This window comes from Orcinus orca, chromosome 17, assembly GCF_937001465.1.
Source record: "Orcinus orca chromosome 17, mOrcOrc1.1, whole genome shotgun sequence".
Classification (NCBI taxonomy): domain Eukaryota; kingdom Metazoa; phylum Chordata; class Mammalia; order Artiodactyla; family Delphinidae; genus Orcinus; species Orcinus orca.
The window spans coordinates 68,560,212-68,577,715 of NC_064575.1; the positions used below are offsets into that span (position 1 = coordinate 68,560,212).

Here is a 17,504-nt window from a genome sequence, read left to right on the forward strand (position 1 = left end):
ATCAAATTTGGGGTGGTACTGACTTACACTAAAACAGTGGAAGCTGAGCTGGAGACACAGGTATGTGTATGAAATGCATTAAGCAGGGAGAGCAGATAGGACTAGGTGTCATGAATGAAAGAGAGGAATGAGATTCTGTCTAGGATGATTCTGTCATGTCTGGCTTGGACAATTAGGGATGCCATTTGAGCACTGGAGAATAGAAAAGGAGGAGCAGGCCTGGGAGAGAATGAGAGAAGACAAATTCAATTTGAACATGTTGATTTTAAGGTGCTCCATGGAGATGCACCTTAAAGTGGAGATGCTCTATAGAAAAGGTTGGTATTTAGGAGAAATATCTAGATAGGCTATAGATTTGTATGTAGTGGGTGAACCCATGGGGGTAGAAGAGGTTTCCTAGGGAGACTACTGGATGGAAAGGGAAGAGAGTCAAGGAACACAGGGGCACACCAATGCTGATGAAGGGAAGAACTTTAGAGGCGTTAAGTGAAACTCAGAAGGTCAGAGGAAAACCAGGGAAGTGTGGTATCAAAGAATCCAGGACAGAGTTTAATAAAAAAAAAGAAAGAAAGAAAGAGAGGGATGGTGTGGGGGATGGCCAACAGTTCAAAATGACACAGAGAAGACTTGGGGGAGGTTGAACACAACACACTCTCTGGCTTAGCTCCCAAGAGTTCTCTGGTGGCCCTGGCCAAGGTTTGTCTTCAGAAGGGAGGGCAGAAGCCATTGACTGTGGATGAGCAAGTTACTGGGTAGTGGGGGCATTGAGATGGTGAATGTCACCCACTCGTTCAAGAAGTTTGGTGGGGCAGACTTCCCTGGTGGCTCAGTGGTTAAGAATCCGCCTGCCAAAGCAGGGGACACCGGTTCAAGCCCTGGTCCGGGAAGATCCCACATGCCGCAGAGCAACTATTGAGCCTGTGGTCTAGAGCCTGCGAACCACAACTACTGAAGCCCGCATCGCGGGCACCACGACGAAGAGTAGCCCCGGCTCGCTGCAACGAGAGAAATCCTGAGTGCAGCAACCAAGACCCAACACCGCCAAAAATTAAATAAATTTGTTTATTTAAGTAAAAAACGTTTGGTGGGAAGGTAAAGGAGAAAAAAATTTTCAGCTAGAGAGGAAGTGCAGAAACTCAACAAACATCGATTGACTGAAGTGAGGAAGACGTCCTATTCCCGGCAGACCTGGCTGGGTGAAAAATTCATAAACAAATGCCAGAACCGGCTTCCCTCTCTGCGTCCTGCTGAGCGCTAGAAAGGCTTTTGTTTTCATTGCCTTTATCAGTGAGAAGCGGCTCGGTTCGGGGCTGAACCTGTTAAAATGAAACCAGAGTGTGTAGCAGGACAGCCATCGAAAGCCTTGGACCCACCGCTCGCACCTGAACGCCGGCTGCCCCTTCCGACCCTCCCCACCTGCCGTATTTGCCCTGCGAGATTTCCAAGTCCGGATCAGAAGCACCCCTGCTCAGCTGAGACTCCGGGTTCCCTCGACTCTTCTCCAAAACCGAGCCAGATTCATTTGAAAGTCAGCTTGTTCAAATAGTGAAGTACAAAGGGCCGAGGGGCTGGCTGTGCCGCCGCCGGCTGTGTGCACGCCGGGCAACACCTTCCCTTTGTGGAGCCCCCGAGGGAACCCGGCCATGTGGAACGGGCTCCCTCCATCTGCGAGATGTCTGTTGCCTTTGGAGTCAAGTGTGGGATCCCACAGCACATTACAGAAGCAGATGACTTTAAAAATCCCTATCCTCTCTGCAAAGCCCTGGTCCAACAGGTAATCCACCAAACGCCGAGCCCTCTCGCGGCCCCGGAGGACCGAGCTCCCCGAACCCCGAGACCCGCTGCGCCCAGGGGAGCTCCCACTTGGCACAGGTTCCAGCCGCGGTGACCGGAGACTCGTCCACGGCCCCTCTCTGCAGGGACTACCGGCTGGGTTTCCAGAAACGAGATACATATTTACAAACCCAAACATTCCCTGGCAACCAAAGCTCGAAATGAGTTCCGCTCTGCATCTCGCGCGCCTGGAAATCGCTGCAGCTGAGTGCACGGGAACGCAGCCCAACGGGGACCGCTTTCCGGCACATCCGGAGGCCCTTTGCAAGGTTTCTCGGCTGACAGAACAGCAGCTGGGACCCGGGAGCCCAAGCAATGGAGGACGGGGAGAGGGAGGCGCCTACCGTACCCGCTCGGCGCGGCGGCTCATTGCTGCGGGCGTCTGGGCGCCTGCTCCGGCCCGGGCGCTGCGGACGCGGCCTCTGCTGTGAGCTCTGCCCCGGGACGGCTGCCTCGGGCTGCTCTTGTTTGCACTGGGCCGTTTGCTTTTGGGATTTCTCCAATGCAGATGTAGTCAGGGGGCCGCTGTCCCGGGGGACAATGATTCCATTGGAAGCTGGCCTTTGACAAGACTCACACATGACCTTTGACTAAAATGGCTTTGGGGAAGGAAAGTGACCGGAGGCTGAAGACCGGGCATCCAGGGCAGCCGTCCGCATTCCCACCCCCAACAGTGCCAAGTTAATTTTTCATCCCGTAATCTTTCAAGGAGACTCTCTGCGAGGTTTGATTTGCCATTTCTCCCTCATTCTGCCGGATTCTTTATCCGGGGTTTCCGAAAGGATTTTGCTGCCGAAGTTTCCTGCCGTGTTGTTGATGAGTTCCCTGAATTAGCATTCCCAGGTTAAACGCGAGCAGTATATTGTATAAATTCCTCTAACACTCTGGAAAATAATACCCCCATTTTTTCCCCTAAAGCATGCTACAATTGACAAAGGGCTTGTGACAATCATGCTGTCACTTGGCCTCCCAAACAATGCCAGGAAGGCTCTCCTATTACTACCATTTTACACATAAAGAAAAAGAAGCTCCAGAAAAATAAGACATTTGCCCAATCACCCAACCAGAAAGTGAAATCTGAGTCTTCTCAATCACATCCTGTCCGCATCCACAAACCACCCACCTCCCTGCTGGGTGACCCACCCCAGTAACTTAATTATAACACGTAAGCACATGTCATAATGCATAATACACAGCAAGAGTAACTATAGAACATTTTAATGTTTGGATTATAAAAGCGTTAGAAAGTGTTTTAAAATAATAGCTGTTTTGGTTAAGGATATCCACAGATATCTTGAGTTCATGGACCACGTTTCTTTATGGTCTAATTTTTTCTCTTTACCAGCTGCTAAAAGAATGCTATAGGAACCAGACTGGCAACTCTGAGGTGCTGGTACAAGACTAGGGGTTCCTGAGGCTGCTACGAGAGTCTGTCACTAGTCATGACCAGAGCCTTTTTCCCTCCTTTTTCTGGGTCCTTCCAGATGGCACAATGCTAAATAGAAGGGGAAGAGGCTGTGGGATTGTAAAGAAAGCCCCCGTGAACAAGGAGGCAGCCTCCCTGATTTTAGTGTGAAGAGGAGAGCTGTGATGGGGGTCTGCGGAGATGCTCCAGAGATGTCTGGTCTGGCCAATGGCATCACCCTCATTTTTTCGTGATACTCACACTCAGCCTGGCAGGACTGGAAGGAGTCAGCCAGGAGGAGAAGAGGAAGAAGCACATCACTGACTCATACAACATCATGTCCAAAAGCTGTCCTGATGCCTTTGGCAAACTGAAAATAGTTCCTGCAGACAAGAGCGGAGGGTGTGGGAGGCTGTGTCTAGAGAGGAGGGTGTGGGTTTGGACTCTGACCAGCCTCCTGTGTCACCTGAGGGAATTTGGACTTCATCCTGCGGAGCCCAATGGGTTAATATAACTGGCTCCGGGTTACCAGCTCATAAGAAAAGGATGCAGGAGTCCTATGCTGTTCTACAACAAGAAGAATATATATATCAACCTGGCTTGGTGGTTATGGGCATTGGCTTCATCAGACAGATGCAGTTTCTTCTTCTTCCTAGCTACAAAAATGCGAGCGGGCTTCCCTGGTGGCGCAGTGGTTGAGAGTCCGCCTGCCGATGTAGGGGACACGGGTTCGTGCCCTGATCCGGGAAGATCCCACATGCCGCGGAGTGGCTGGGCCCGTGAGCCATGGCCGAAAAAAAAAAAACGCGAGCAATATATTTAACCTCAGTAAGCCTCAGTTTTCTCAGCAGTGAAATGGGGATTATGGTACATGCTATGAGAATTAAATGAAATTATGTAGGTAAAACCCCTTGCCTTTCTTCTGACATACAGTCGTGCTCAGCAACAGGTAGCTACTGTTGTCTTTTAAAGTATTGATGCTTTAATGTGTGCAGCAGCTACCATGGAATAGGAACTCCCTTCCTTCCAGCTCATTCCCTTCTCCCCATTATACGTTTTTGGCTTTTGACTCATTAGAGTTTGTCCTTTATTCTTTCCACTTTGTTCCTCCTTCTCGACATTACTTCCTTCCTTTATGTCCCAGCCTAGACTTTAATGTCGGTTTCGATCTTACTCTCCTTCCACCTCAGTTTGTTCATTTCCTGGTCCGACCACTGCCATATACCATCTGCAAACCCTCAGCCACGATGTAACGGTCTGCTAGAGCTACACAGCATCACACACCGTGTCCACTGGCACCACCACCTGTGTGTGCTCTGCAGCCTAGGTGCGGGGTCCAGCACCACTGTATTCCTTATGAGTGTCCCTGGTCAGCCCACCTCTTCACTTCCACAAAGTCACTCTTCCCACCCCTGGAGAACCCGGACCCCACTCCCAGCTGACTTTCAGCAAACGACCTCCTCTCCCCCAGCAAAGGGCACAAGCGCTATCAGGAGGGAACTCTGCTTCCTGTCCTTGCACCAGAAAACTTATTTCCAGTCTCCACACCTTGCCTCCCACTTTCGAAGTGGCCCTCCTTCTGTGTGCTATGGAATCTCTCTCTTCCCATGTCTTCTGGAACATTCTTTCATCAGCCATCCCTCTATCCTTCAGTTTCTTCTTTACTGATTTCACTAGTTCATTTATTCATCAGACATTTATACATTACATGTATAAATCACATGACAGTCAGCATCTTTGATTCTGGGAATACAAGAATAAATAAAATATCACAGGGGCTTCCCTGGTGGCGCAGTGGTTGAGAGTCCGCCTGCCAATGCAGGGGACACGGGTTCGTGTCCCGGTCCGGGAGGGTCCCACATGCCGCGGAGCGGCTGGGCCCATGAGCCATGGCCGCTGAGCCTGTGCGTCCGGAACCTGTGCTCCGCAACGGGAGAGGCCGCGGTAGTGAGAGGCCCGCGTACCGCAAAAAAAAAAAAAATCACAGTCGCTAAACATATTCAACTGTCTCTCATACAATGTACTCCGTTTTTCCTAATATGGTCTGAATACATGCCTGTTCGTTTTAACAACAATAACAACACACACACACACCACATGTATCCACTGTCTAGAACATACTTCCTGTGGATCTTCCAAGGTCAGTTCCTTCCTTTAGAACCAGGCTTAAAGTCACCTCCTCAAAGAGAACTTCCCTGACAGCCAATCTAGGGAACCATCCTCTCCCTCATCATCAGCTACCTGTTAGCCTTCTTTATTTCCATCACATCATTTGTCCCATGTTGTAATGAGAGATTCCCTTGTTCCCTTACTTGCCTATTTCCTGCTGCTTCCACTAGTCCGAACCTTCATGAGGGCTTGGACCCATCTTTTAGTCACTGCTGTATCCCCAGTGCCCAGGGTGTACTTAATAGGCTCTCAGAAAACATTTGTTGATTGTTAAACCCCCAAGTGCCACACCATCTTCACCTTAATCTTTTTTTAATTTTTTATCTCCATCAGACATCCTACTGGTTTCCAACATTGACTACAATTAGAATTCCCTGAGGAGTTTTGAAAAATCCTGATGCCCAGAGCACCCTCTGGGATGAGACCTTGGTACCAGTTTGGGTAAGCTTTCCAGGCAATTGTAAAGCCAAGCTTGAGACCACTGACCTAACCTCTGCCTGACACGTGGGTGATGCTTGAGAAAGAAATGAAGGGATGAATGAATGATTCAAGGGATGGGGTCACTTCGCTCCAGCTTATCCTTCAATCCTCTTCCCCTGAGTCCTCCCATTCATTATGTTATCCAGGCATGCAAACCGCAAAACAAGCCCTGCACTGTCCTTGCTCCAAGCTTTCACGTAATATCAGCTCTACCAAGAGCACCCATAGAGCATCTCAGCTGTCTAAGGAGTTTCCTTGCCTCTGGACTTCCTGGTAAAATCTGGATTGGGGCTCCATACCATCTCCTCTGCCAGATCTTTCCCAGTGTCCCCAAAGGGCTCACCTTTCTCTTTGCACGTGTCCCCGTTAGAGCCGTTGTGCTGCCGCCAGCAGCTGTGTCATGATTGGTTTTGACCCGGTGATCCTTCCTCCTTGTACCCCCATGTCTTGCAGACCGCCCAACTAGAGATAAATTAATGGATTACCACATTAAACAAGTTTTTAAAGAGATGCTCTATGTTTTTTTTTGTTTGTTTGGGGATTTTTAACAGCCTAATTGAGCTGTAAATCACGTAACATAAAATTCCTCAATTTAAATGGTACAAGTCATGGTTTTTAGGATATTCACAGGGTTAACTATCACCACAATCAATTCTAGAACGTTTTCATCACTCCAGGAAGAAACATTGTACCCCTTAATTATCACTCCCCATGACTGCTCAGCCCCCCAGCCCTAGATAACCACTAATCTACTTTCTGTCTCTATAGATTTGCCTCTTCCGGACATTTCACATAAATGGAGTCATACACTACTTTTGTGTGTGTGTGTGATAGGCATTTACTTCCACATTTGAAGACTTATTTGGCCGCAGGATCCCTCTCATATTGAGTCGATGTGGCAGATTATGGACTCTGTAGAGAGATCTTGGAGGACAAACCAAAGCAGTATTTCTTAGACCACATTACACAGCAACCTGGTAAATTACCGAATTCCTGAGCTGGGGGAAGGAGGATACAGGGATTAGCTACACCTGCTACCGCAGAAGAAAGGGACAGCAGTTGGATTCCCGGATGGCTCAGCTCTGCCACACCAGTCCCGTCACAGCCAGGCCACTGGGACAGGACTTCCTGCACCAGAAGGACGCCACATCGAGGACAAACTGCCTGGATCAGACTCTAGCTTTGCCACATGTTAGCTGTTACTCTTCATTCCCAGCTACCTCATTTCTAAAAAGAGGATAAAAACAACCCTACCTTATAAGCACCACATCATAGGATCATGATAAAGATGAAATGAGGGGATGCATAGCAAGTGCACGGCACAGCACCTGGGCCATTACAAGTGCCTGATAAATATTTATGGTGTGGTACTTGTCGATGTTTGACTACAGCTGTTTTCATATTGTTCTTCTAAGTAAAATTTAATATGCGAAGAAGGTTCTGCTGCTTTACAAAATAATTCAAACCGTTATTCTGGGAAAATTTCACACACCATGCAGATACCCACTGCCAGATGGTCGTCTGTGTTTTGCTTGATGACAGTAGGGACAGTGGCAAGATGTAGCTGAAGCCAAAGAGTACTTGTCAATGGAAAGTTGGAGGGAGGAGACGGATTAGGTCCATTCCTGGCATAAAAAGCTGATGGAGAGAACCTACTTCTTCCCACCAAATGCTCATCAGTGCCATTAGCAGGCAGAGGATGTAGGCTAAATGGACCCTGTGTCTTGTCTTGTTTATCTGCACTCCTCTCCAGCAATTTCTTTACTTTCCTTGTACTGTTATGTGTCAGCCCTGCCTCTGGCATCCTCTGCTAAGCCCTCCTACGGTGTCTCTTAGGTACATCTGAATTCAACATGTAGGTAGCTACAAACAACAAATGCTGGAGAGGGTGTGGAGAAAAGGGAACCCTCTTGCACTGTTGGTGGGAATGTAAATTGATACAGCCACTATGGAGAACAGTATGGAGGTTCCTTAAAAAACTAAAAATAGAACTACCATAAGACCCAGCAATCCCACTGCTGGGCATATACCCTGAGAAAACCGTAATTCAAAAAGACACATGCACCCCAATGTTCCTTGCAGCTCTATTTACAATAGCCAGGTCATGGAAGCAACCTAAATGCCCATTGACAGACGAATGGATAAAGAAGATGTGGCACATATATACAGTGGAATATTTCTCAGCCATAAAATGGAACGAAATTGGGTCATTTGTAGTGAGGTGGATGGACCTAGAGTCTGTCATACAGAGTGAAGTAAGTCAGAAAGAGAAAAACAAATATTGTATATTAACGCATATATGTGGAATCTAGAAAAATGGTACAGATGAACTGGTTTGCAAGGCAGAAATAGAGACACAGATGTAGAGAACAAACGTATGGACACCAAGGCAGGAAGCTGGGTGGGGGGGTGGTGATGGTGGGATGAACTGGGAGATTGGGATTGACATATATACACTAATATGTATAAAATAGATAACTAATCAGAACCTGCTGTATAAAAAATAAATTTAAAAAAACCACGTAAGTGGCTGACCCTTGGTAGGCAATCCAATGGTCAGACACATCCATCTGTAGCAAGTGGGCACAGGATCTACCCATTTTGCTATCAAGTGGTCAATTATCCTGCCAGCTCCAGGGGTGCTATTCTTGCCAATAAGCATCCAGTGTCTATTTCGAGTTACAGAGGGTAATTCGCGGACCTTCATCTGACTTCTGCTGCTTTGAATGGCCTTTCCTGCACATCTGGCAAACCTCTGTACAGATTCAGCTCAACTGTCTCTCTTTCTTGACTTCCTCCCCTCTGTGATCTCACAGCCCCTGTACATGCCTGTGGGGCAGAGCCTAGACAGTGTCCAGTCATCACCTGTGCGTATGACTGTAACAACTAAAACACAAGGACCTTTTTCATTCATTTCTGTGTCTCCTATTAATAGCCCTGGGCCTAGCACACGAGGCTCGCTCCTCCAATTTTACAGATATATACTGAGAGCCTACTATGGGCTGACACTTCAAAATGCAAATATTTCAGAGAAGCACGGGAGTTTCACTTTGAAAGGAGTTTCGAGACAAGCAAATGAAGCCCAGAAAAGGTTGTGTCTTATCAAGTTTCTACAATGCCTGAGAAAGGAAAATATTGGGGATAGAATTCAACTCTCCTGACACATTGTTCTTTTAAGGCAGGGATTTTTTTTTTTCCTTTGGTTAAAATAACAGATTTTTGGGGACTTCCCTGGTGACCCAGTGGTTACAACTCCATGTTTCCACTGCAGGGGTCACAGGTCGATTCCTGGTCAGGGAACTAAGATCCCACACGCCGCGTGGTGAGGCCAAAAACTAAATAAATAAAATAAAAATAACAGACTTTTGAACATGGTTAGAAAACTGGAGAAAATATGAATGATTCTTTTGTTCATTAATGGTTTTTCCAGATCAAACACTAGCGCTCAAAGCACCCCTGAGTTGGTGAGGGAGGATATTAACACAGACCAGTGCAGATCTGCAGTGTGGCTAATTCCCTTACCGTCTGACTCCCTGTCCTTCTCCCACCCACCCCTGCTGGCTCACATCTCACCCACCCCAGGCCAACCAAGGGCCTGTAAAAATTTAACTTGGTGCGATTGCACAACCACGAAAGCTCAAATTGCTTTTTGGGGTAATGAATGAGATTCTTCAATTGCCTCGTGAAAATGTTTCCGATGGGAGGAAAAACAGAACAAATTATCACAAACATCAATGTGCCCCTCAGGCTCAGGTGAGGTGATTATACAACAAAAGGTCATAGGCGATACTCATTTGGGCCAGCTTGGAGGACAAACAGAATCTCGTGCTGTTTCTCTACCTGCTCCTTTGTTGAATGTCTATTGTTAAGAGTCCTTTTGGAGGTTATGGTTATGTTTGTTAACTTTGATTTGGTGTATGCATATGGCCAAACTCATCAAATTATATCCGTTAGATATGTGCAGGTTTTTTATATCAATTACACCTCAGTAAATGTGTTTAAAAAGAAAGAAAAAGAAACTATTTCCTCACTGAGTCAAAATCATGGTGGAGCAAATCCACTATTCTGTGTCTCTCACCAAGGTGGGCTTTTTGTAAGAAAGAGCAAGACTAGAATTCCTGCCTGGCTCCTCGAAGGCTCCTGCTGAGTTTCTCTTAACTCCTCATGTGTTGGCATTAACTCCAGTGAATGCCACTCCTTAAGGCCAGGCCACCATAACCTCTCATAGGGACCGCTGAGAAAGTCACCTAACCATTCTCCTTGACTCCAATTTGAAGTCTTTTAACCTACCCTCCATGCTGCAGCCGGACAGATCGTCCTAAAATTCCAACCTGACCTAATTCCTCTGCTTAATACACTGCAGGGTTTCCCATTGTCCCAAAGATAAAGTGTTAATTCCATAATCTAGTTTAGCGATAATCTGGTCAAGGTTGCTGCCTATAGACAAAAGTTTCTAGCTAAGGAGTCAAGTGAGCTAGAACCTGGTCCGTGTTCCACATGCCAAGCCATGAGCCCTAGCACTGGCCCATTCTGCCTAAGACACAGGAAGGGCTGGAGATCCCCCCTGGATGACCTATTACTTCCTGCTGTAGGTGCATATCTAATAGCCCCTATACGTGCTTCCATCCTAACCTCAGCATTATAATCCCGCCATATTAGCATCTCAAAATTCCCCTCTGTCTTGCTTCTGACTCTTTGCCCATGTTCTCCTCCACTTGAACTTTTCTTCATTCTTCTCTTCACGTGGGTAAGTCACATTCTTCTTTCTTCTCTCCACTTAAATATCGCCTTCCCTGACCCTCTTGGATTAGATTAGGAGCCCCCAATATGTGTTCTCAAAGCACCATGTGTTTTTCATAACAGTGTGCTCATTCTATGGTTTTATAATTGCCTATTTATCTCTTTACTTGAGAGCAGGGACTGTACCATGGTTCTTTGTAACTTTCTTGTCTAGGTATTCAATGGATATCTGTTGATTAAAGAAATGAATGAATAAATGGATGGATGCATAAACATATTTTTAAAGAACCTTGAACTCATGTTTCCAATCAACATCACATTTTGACTAAAAATGCTCCAAAATCTTATTACCTACTGTCCTATAATGGGCTTAAATGTATTTTTTTCTGCCTTCACAGAATGCATTTCAAAGGGTGGAACTCTAGGTATTGGGAACTCATCTTAGCTCATCCAAAATCACAGCTTTCCCATTTTACAGACTAAAAATGCCAGACTTCTTTCTTTGTAGCCTTGATGGATGTTTCCAAATGAAAAGATGATGGTCTTTCCAAGGTGTCTTCAACTCATGGGCCTGTCCACCTTCCCCCAACATGGCACCCAGGGCAACACAGGGAAGGCCTTGAATATTTTCATGAGGAGTTTTGCATTCATCCTGCGGGTAAGAGGGAGTTCATGAAGAGTTTTAAACAAGGGAGTGTCATATTCATTTTTGTGTCTTGAGCAATTGCTCTAGAAGGGGTAAGGAAGATGAGAGCCTGTGGGCAGGGAAGTGAGAATGAAAGCCACTGGAATATTCTGGCAAGAGATGATGAAAGCCTAGACCTTGATCATGGCAATGGAGATAAGGATGCAAATTTTTTTTTAGAAATTGAGGAGGAAAAAATCACTTGGACTTGGTTAAATATGGTAATAAGAGAGGGAGAAGAATCAGAAAAGATCCTAGGATTTCTAGCTTCAGCAACTGGGTCACTGGTGGTATCATCATCTGGGCTCAGGACTATAAGGATAGAGAGTTCACTAAGATGTATTCAGTTTAAGTTATGGACTTTCCTAAGAAGTAAAGGTAGGAATTATCTCTGCACACAGTTTCAGACATACCTCACACATAATAGGTGTTCAAAATGCTTCTTAAACTGAATTGAAGGTGGAGAACATCCTACATATAGAATTTTCAATAACTAATTTCAACTGTGTCTTTTGTCAAATTCCATGCAAAGACTCATCCAACCATGCTGCTCTCATATTAACATAAATGTAAGATTTATCCATATGACAAGCTAAGAAATTTCAACCCCCTGGAAAGTATGACTAAGAAACTTTACTGCAATAATAATTTTCACTAAGTGGTGGAAGGAGTCAGGGAAAGGGATAGTTATTATAGCAACCACAAATTGGTCCAAGGGCTACACTTGGCTTTCAATTTCACTACAAATTTCAGAGAAGCCATAAAAGATTCTAGTGAAATCTGGTTGGTTGATTAGAAACATGCGAAGGAACCCCAAACAGGCACGTGTTTCACATTTCCTCCTCCGAAGTTTGCCAAGTATTAATCATCATCTTCTCTGTGTTATTCCAGAAAACATAATCACTCCAGCTGGTCTTTTGGAAGGACAGGACGGGGGTCAGGAGAGCATCCACAAATCCAGAACTTCCACAGAGGATTAGAGAGTAAACGCCACGCAGAGGGAAAGCTGCCACACATGACTTTCCCCATCTTCCCAGACCCCGCTTCCCCAACATGGCCCTCCATATCCCTGCCCTCAGCCCCGCCCTTGGTCACCTCCACAGCAGAAGAGAAAAGAGAGTTTGGAGACGTAGCCTCTCAAGTGAGAATACTGTTGCTTCAGCCGAACGTCTCCCTCCCCAGAACACAGATTCCAGAATTGAACAGGGACAGGCTTTGGAGCCAGAAAGTCCCAAATTTGAAACCAAACTCCACCATCTACTCTGGGTAATTTATTTAACCTCTTTGAGCCTCAGATTTCTTCATTTCCAAAACGACGATAATAAGACCTACTTTGAAAGGTGAAGAATGAATGAGGTAATTTATGTAAAACACATACGTGTGTGATATTAGCAAATGTGTCCAGACCCTTCCTGTCCCCTTCCTCCTGTATGGTGACCTGCCCAAGCAAGCATGGAGCCCAAACTGGCATTCAACACAATCCCTAATCGCGGAAGTCCCACGGGAATGAGTCAATTCTCCCAGCAACTGGAGCCCTGATCAGGTGCTCTGAAGGGGGCTCAGATTCACCTGCTCTTCCTGGGACTCACAGAGCAGCTGAGAAGACAACAAATCTAGCCTCTCTCAGATTAAAGTGCTACCAGAGCAAGGATGATGAAAAAGCTAGTTTTGCCTGGAACAGTAGGGTCAGAGCTCATAAATGAGGCATCATTTGAACTGGGCCTTAATGGACGACTAACAATTTTCTGGGAAGGAATCAGAGACATTCATGCAAAAGGGGGAAATAAATAAAGACAATGAAGTCATGACGTGCTCAAGAAACTATAACAAGATAGGTATGGCTAGAGGAGAGGCAATGTCAGGGGTAGGTGGGCAGACCCAGGAGTGAAGACATCTTAGAAAACCCAGCATCTTTGCATTTGGAAACATCCATCAGTACTACAAGGAAAGAAGTCTGACACTTTTAGTCTGTAAAATGGGAAAGACATGGTTGTGGATGAGCTGAGTTCCCAGCTCCTAGAGCTTCACCCTTTCAAATGCATTCTGTGAAGGCAGAAAAAAAAATACTTAAGACAAATACAGGACAGTACACAGTAAGATTTCAGAGCTCTTTTAGTCAAAATGTGATGTTCATTGGAAACATGAGTGCAAGATTTTTTTTAAAAAAATGTTTATGCATCCATCCATTTATTCATTCATTTCTTTGATCAAGAGAAATGCTGGGGAAGAACAGTATGGAGGTTCCTTAAAAAACTAAAAATAGAACCACCATATGACCCAGCAATCCCACTACTGGGCATATACCCTGAGAAAACCATAATTCAAAAAGAGTCATGTACCACGATGTTCTTTGCAGCTCTATTTACAATAGCCAGGACATGGAAGCAACCTAAGTGTCCATCAACAGATGAATGGATAAAGAAGATGTGGTACATATATACAATGGAATATTACTCAGCCATAAAAAGGAACAAAATTGAGTCATTTGTAGTGAAGTGTATGGACCTAGAGTCTGTCATACAGAGTGAAGTAAGTCAGAAAGAGAGAAACAGGTCAGTGCTGTGCCTCTGAGGTGGGAGAGCCAACTTCAGGACACTGGTCCACAAGAGGCCTCCCAGCTGCACATAATATCAAACAGCAAAAATCTCCGAGAGATCTCCATCTCAACGCCAGCACCCAGCTTCACTCAACGACCAGCAAGCTACAGTGCTGGACATCCTATGCCAAACAACTAGCAAGACAGGAACACAACCCCACCCATTAGCAGAGAGGCTGCCCAAAATCATAATAAGTCTACAGACACCCCAAAACACACCACCAGACGTGGACCTTCCCACCAGAAAGACAAGATCCAGCCTCATCCACCAGAACACAGGCACTAGTACCCTCCACCAGGAAGCCGACACAACCCACTGAACCAACCTTAGCCACTGGGGACAGACACAAAAAACAACAGGAACTACGAACCTTCAGCCTGCAAAAAAGGAGACCCCAAACACAGTAAGATAAGCAAAATGAAAAGACAGAAAAACACACAGCAGATGAAGGAGCAAGATAAAAACCCACCAGACCTAACAAATGAAGAGGAAATAGGCAGTCTACCGGAAAAAGAATTCAGAATAATGATAGTAAGGTTGATCCGAAATCTTGGAGATAGAATGGACAATAGAATGGACAAAATGCAAGAATCAGTTAACAAGGACCTAGAAGAACTAAAGATGAAACAAGCAACGATGAACAACAAAATAAATGAAATTAAAAGTACTCTAGATGGGATCAATAGCAGAATAACTGAGGCAGAAGAACGGATAAGTGACCTGGAAGATAAAATATGGAAATAACTACTGCAGAGCAGAATAAAGAAAAAAGAATGAAAAGAACTGAGGACAGTCTCAGAGACCTCTGGGACAACATTAAACGCACCAACATTCGAATTATAGGGGTTCCAGAAGAAGAAGAGAAAAAGAAAGGGACTGAGAAAATATTTGAAGAGATTATAGTTGAAAACTTCCCTAATATGGGAAAGGAAATAGTTAATCAAGTCCAGGAAGCACAGAGAGTCCCATACAGGATAAATCCAAGGACAAATACGCCAAGACACATATTAATCAAACTGTCAAAATTTAAATACAAAGAAAACATATTAAAAGCAGCAAGGGAAAAACAACAAATAACACACAAGGGAATCCCCATAAGGTTAACAGCTGATCTTTCAGCAGAAACTCTGCAAGCCAGAAGGGAGTGGCAGGACATATTGAAAGTGTTGAAGGAGAAAAACCTGCAACCAAGATTACTCTACCCAGCAAGGATCTCATTCAGATTTGATGGAGAAATTAAAACCTTTACAGACAAGCAAAAGCTGAGAGAGTTCAGCACCACCAAACCAGCTCTACAACAACTGCTAAAGGAACTTCTCTAGGCAAGAAACACAAAAGAAGGAAAAGACCTACAATAACAAACCCCAAACAATTAAGAAAATGGGAATGGGAACACACATATCGATAATTACCTTAAATGTAAATGGACTAAATGCTCCCACCAAAAGACACAGATTGGCTGAATGGATACAAAAACAAGACCCATATATTTGCTGTCTACAAGAGACCCACTTCAGACCTAGAGACACATACAGACTGAAAGTAAGGGAATGGAAAAAGGTATTTCATGCAAATGGAAACCAAAAGAAAGCTGGAGTAGCAATTCTCATATAAGTTATATATATATATATATATATATATATATATATATGTAGTTTGCTTGAGTGCAGTGTTTTTTGTTTTCTGTACTGAATTCATTAGCATGGGTCGGTATAAAATTTAGCATAGGTCAATATGTAATTTGTAAACTAATAAGGTCTTAAAAGTGAGGAATTAAGTCTTTTAAATTAATTATTTATTGTAAAGAGCAGAATAGCATACATAAACAGGTGCCTAAGGAAAACTTGTATTCTAATATGGAACTCTCATGAACACCTTTTTTTTTTTTTTTTTTTCTAACGGTATGATAGTAGGCCATTTGATTATTTTTATGGCTTTAACTTTACAACAATGAAATATTCGTAAATTTTAAAAAGTATTTTTCTTTATTTGATGCGGGTGGGATACTGGAGAAATGAAAGGTCAAACATCTATTGAGGAATCCATACTTGTCTATATATTGTGTACTTTTATTTCAAGAACTGATTTAAAATTCCTAAAAGGATGCTATAATAAGTTATTATGCCATTTTACAGACTGAATTAAGTGAATTTCAGGGAGGTATGAAACTTGCCTAAGGCTATCCAGCTACCAAGCGGTAGAAGTGAGAATTAAATCCAGGTATACCTATAAAAAAAATAAAAATAAAATAAAAAAAAAAAAAAAAGAAGGCGAGGGCAGCACCAGGGTATGGGGTTGTTAGTTTTATAGGGGTGAGTAATTTCATACGCTGATGAGTGGGAGGAGTATTCCAGCTATTTTGGGGAAGGGGTGGGGATTTCTAGGAATTGAGCCACCGCCCACTTTTTGACCTTTATGGTCATCCTTGGAACTGTCGTGGCACCTGTGGGTGTGTCGCTTAGCTTGCTGATGTGTTACAATGAGTGTATACTGAGGCTCAAGGTCTAGTGGAAGTAGACTCGTCCGCCATCTTGGACCTATTTTGTTCTAATCAGTTTATGTTGTGTCCTCGGGCTATGTAATTCTTTTAAAGGTTGTGCCCTGCCCCCTTTCCTCCTGTTTCATATTGAATATATAATATTTACCAGAGTATGTTTTAATAATTAATACATGATATATTGTATAATTAATTTATATATCATATATATAATGATATCTATAGGTATTTGTTCTAATAAGTCATTAAAAATAAATGAATATTCTTTTTCTTTCATAAAAAAAAAAAAAAGAAAGAGAGAAACAAATACCGTATGCTAACACATATATATGGAATCTAAAAAAACACTATGGATGAACCTAGTGGCAGGGCAGGAATAAAGACGCAGATGTAGAGAATGGACTTGAGGACACGAGCAGGGGGAAAGGGAAGCTGGGACGAAGTGAGAGAGTGGCATGGACATATATACACTACCAAATGTAAAATAGATAACTAGTGGGAAGCAGCCGCATAGTACTTGGTGCTTTGTGACCACCTAGAGGGGTGGGATAGGGAGGGTGGGACAGAGATGCAGGAGGGAGGGGGTATGGGGATATATGTATACATATAGCTGATTCACTTTGTTGTACAGCAGAAACTAATACAACATTGTAAAGCAATTATACTCTGATAAAGATCTTTAAATCAATAATTAATTAATTAAAAAAAAAGAATGACCGACCATCTCAAGTGCTGGCAAGGCAATGAAGCAACTGACCCTCTCATATGTTGCTGGTGGGGCACCAGTGGTCCAAACACTTTGGGAAACTATTTGATAGTTTTTTATAAAGTTAAACATATACCCATCCTATGGCCCAGAAACCCCACTCCTAGGAATATGTCTACAGAAATGAATACATAGAGCCACAAAAATACTAGTACAAGAACATTGAGTAACTTTATGCATAATAGCCGGAAAAAAAAAAGAGAGAGAGAGAGAGAAATGCTGGGAGCTGGTGTTCGCAAAGTCAGATGGGTTAGCTAACCATGAGAGGCAGAGCTTCTGGATTTATCCTACAATTAATGCAGGATCATTAAAGAGATTTGAAATGTTCCCTT

The 17,504-nt window shown here is 44.1% G+C and overlaps 1 protein-coding gene and 1 long non-coding RNA gene across 3 annotated transcripts in view; both read right to left on the reverse strand.

The window, feature by feature from the left end:
* Positions 1-2,786, reverse strand: part of ENPP2 (ectonucleotide pyrophosphatase/phosphodiesterase 2) — a 108,104-nt gene extending 105,318 nt beyond the window's left edge. Inside the window, exon 1 of one of the 2 annotated variants that reach the window (XM_049700671.1) lies at positions 2,183-2,786. Coding sequence is in view for 1 of the 2 variants with exons in the window: in XM_033419908.2 (XP_033275799.1) it covers positions 2,183-2,203 (21 nt within the window). In the remaining variant the exon portion in view is untranslated. The remainder of the gene's footprint in view (positions 1-2,182) is intronic. The other variant, XM_033419908.2, reaches the window with a different exon arrangement.
* Positions 2,787-6,238: 3,452 nt separating this feature from the next.
* The window catches only part of LOC117199667 (uncharacterized), a 40,788-nt gene continuing 29,522 nt past the window's right edge, over positions 6,239-17,504 (reverse strand). The window contains exon 5 of the long non-coding RNA XR_004480988.2: positions 6,239-6,349. This is a non-coding gene — a long non-coding RNA (uncharacterized LOC117199667). The remainder of the gene's footprint in view (positions 6,350-17,504) is intronic.